Source organism: Galeopterus variegatus, unplaced genomic scaffold, assembly GCF_000696425.1.
Source record: "Galeopterus variegatus unplaced genomic scaffold, G_variegatus-3.0.2 Scaffold2373, whole genome shotgun sequence".
Taxonomy (NCBI): Eukaryota; Metazoa; Chordata; class Mammalia; order Dermoptera; family Cynocephalidae; genus Galeopterus; species Galeopterus variegatus.
The window spans coordinates 292,873-296,035 of record NW_007728484.1 but is presented as its reverse complement, the minus strand read 5'-3'; the positions used below and the strand labels follow the sequence as shown (position 1 = coordinate 296,035).

Here is a 3,163-nt window from a genome sequence, read left to right as displayed (position 1 = left end):
GTTTTTTAACTGTGTTTGCTTTTCTACTTCAAGCCTAGAGCTGTTTCTGTTTAACACTTGGCTTAAGACTTTTCCCAGGTAATTCAACATTTTAATTTTAGATGCAGCACTCTTCATTCTTGCTATATCTTCTAGAACAAACTTTTGCCAAATGCTTTATAGAAATTAAAGATGATTATGTTTTGCCCAATTGCTGTTTGTCTACAAGAACATGAACACATTTTCCTCCCAACTAATAAGACTTTGAATGTCATTAATGCACTTATAAGAAAGATGTGGTACTAAACCTGGTCTGGTGCAGACACTTTCTTGGCTGTCCAAGGATCACAGTCCTGGTACCTGGAATATAAGGCGAGCCCACAGATCACAGAGCAGATGAGGATTGCCCAGAGTCCCAGAAGATTGATATAGAGAGACCTAAAGAAGGGAAAACAAACCAGCAAATGACAACTGTGATTTCTATCCCCAAAATTAGGAAACTTGTTGCATGAACAGAAGAGACCTTCATGATTAAACTCAATAAATGCATATTACCTTTTGGTTATCAAAAACTCTACTTATTTAATTCTAGTCTATTCTGCTGCTTATGATGTCAATCAACAATGTATTTGGAAATATCTGGAATAGATGGGGTTTTCCCAGTGACTTAGTGTATCCTCCTGGTTGGAATTCCATGGGCATTGTTAGCTTTATAATGGTACCTAATTATACTACAGGTCTTCTTGTCATGAACTAAGGTTTTTAATAGTAAACAAAAATAACTATTACTCATTTTCCCTTTTAAAGTAATGCAATTATGAACTGCTGAACATTGTTAGCATTTACACAGCAACTCACCAAACTTGTTTAAATGTGGTTTGTAAGATAACACATTACATATGAAAGGCAAATCTGCATTTCCTGCACGGGTTCCTTATAATATACTGTGGATACCTCCATAGAGTGCAAAGATTTGGTAATAGCACCAGAGTCAGACCTGAGCATAAATCCTCGCTCTGCCATATGTGACCCCGGGCAAATAATTTAGCCTCTCTGATCTTCAGTTTCTTCATTAACACCTAGAGATAACAATGTCTATGTCACAGAGTTATAAGACTAAATGGAATAGTATATATCATATAGCACAGTGCTTGGCATGTAATAATTATACTATAGGTCTTCTTGTTATGAAATAAGGTTTTTAATAGAAACAACAATAACTATTACTATTAGCTAATAGTAATGATAATTACTATTATCAACAAGTGTAATAAACACTTGTCAAATAGTAGTTATTGACATTATTAGTGTCAGTGTCATTAAATGCTGTGTCTTAACAATCAGTTGAGTACTAAATATTTCTCTCACTAAGGTGGCTACATATTTTTTTCCAACGGTGCTGTAGTGGACACTGATGAACTGCCCTAGGCTGAAGAGTGGTACCACTCCCAAAGTCATGCATCCTTCCCTGGGGACAGCTTGCATCCAATGACTAGTGGATTGAGAAGTTTAAAGGCCCAGGCCTCTCACCCTGACGTGGGACAAGTCTGAAGAGTCATCCCAGCTCTGGAGCTACCCCTGAGGCCTCTGTTGAGGCTGCACTGCAGTCTAACATCTTCCTCTGGTCAATCTTGCTTCCTTCTCTTCCCTTCTCCAAGTGTTGATTCCCCAATAAACTCTTGCATGCTAGCCTCCACCTCAGAGTCTGCTTCTGGGAGAACGCACCATGCAACAGGTGCCAAATAACAGATGGTGAGTCTTTTCCCTTGAATTGACTAACTTTGCTGTATGTTTTGCTATTGTCTAAAAATAGTGTAACTACATCTCATCTTCAAATCATCAGAAAATTATGCCCACACACTCTCATGCTCAAAACCTCCCCTTGCTTCTATCTGAGTTTAAAACTGTTAAAACTACATTGTTTTATTTTGCTTTAATGCCATTCATATTGATCACTTATCAACATCTGATACTGTCCCTTGTCAATGTCAGTAGGTCTCGGCTTCTGGCAGGGATCCATTCTTCACATAGCACCAGTATTAGAAAGCGGATGAAGTGGTTCCCCTGGGTTCAAGGAGTCTGCCTTATTGAGGAGACCTATTGGGCTATTCTTAAGGGAGTTGATTCCTATTAAGAAAACTCTAATGCTGTTCTTTTATAAAACTGGGTTTTTTGAGTTTCATGTTCCCTGAGAAACAGAAGAGCTTGTACACAATTACTTTGGGAAAAGTGTCAGCTGTAGCATAGATTTGAAAGTCCAGTAGACTATTGTATAGGTAAATTACATTCCTTCAAAATTCCTTAAAATACCAGAACTCCTAAATTCACTTTTGGGGGATTCCATATCCAGCTATTACACCCATCTTCATACAGACTGTTCATTGTAGACTTTTCCAAAGACTTAGATAATTTCTAAACCAATTAACTCTCAATATATTGAGCTCTGAATGTGACATCACAATATTTTCATGTTCTCCTTTGAACAGAAATAGAATTACCACTGCTCCCACCCCAACCACCCTGTACTCTTACTTGATCTATTTAGGATTTTTAAGACCCTGAATGCATGTGGGCAGAGTCAGTCTTATTTATCAGCACAGGGAGTGGTCGTCTGAGGCCTGAGGGCTCCAGAGAAAGAACCAGCCACCATCCCATACTCTTTGTTCAAATCATGATGGGCTGGAGAGTCCCTGACCGTGCTGTCCTTCCTACCTATGTGCTTTTATCCAACTCACTCTGCCCACCTGGAATGCCTTCCCACTCTTTTCTCCACCTGCTTGAATTATGATCACTGTTCATACTCATTCTGCCAGGTCGATAGGAATCTCCCGCCCACCATCTGCATTCACGTCACATCAGTTGAAGTGGAAAAAGGACTTGACATTTACTGGACCTTACCACGTGTGTGCCAAACACCGTATTTTACAATATCCTCCCAGGAGAATTACATATTTCTTCTGCTCAATTTACAAGTTTAGAAACTGAGGCTCATAGACACTAAGTAATTTGCTCAGATCACTCAAGTAGGAAATATTAGAGTAGGGTTATAAAATCATAATTGTGTCTAAAAATAAAATGCAAGGCACTATATATACTGAGGAACATTTTCTCTATTGTTCTACTGTTTCATAGAGTTATATTTCTGTAGTATTATTTTACTTTTCACATATTTGCATATATTTGC

The 3,163-nt window shown here is 38.3% G+C and overlaps 1 protein-coding gene across 1 annotated transcript in view; it reads right to left on the bottom strand.

Moving 5' to 3' along the window:
* Nucleotides 1-3,163, bottom strand: part of LOC103597637 (sodium-coupled monocarboxylate transporter 1-like) — a gene marked incomplete at its 3' end in the record, with an annotated part of 28,799 nt that overhangs the window by 3,905 nt on the left and 21,731 nt on the right. Inside the window, exon 6 of the mRNA XM_008581503.1 lies at nt 288-417. Coding sequence (XP_008579725.1) covers nt 288-417 — 130 coding nt within the window. The remainder of the gene's footprint in view (nt 1-287; nt 418-3,163) is intronic.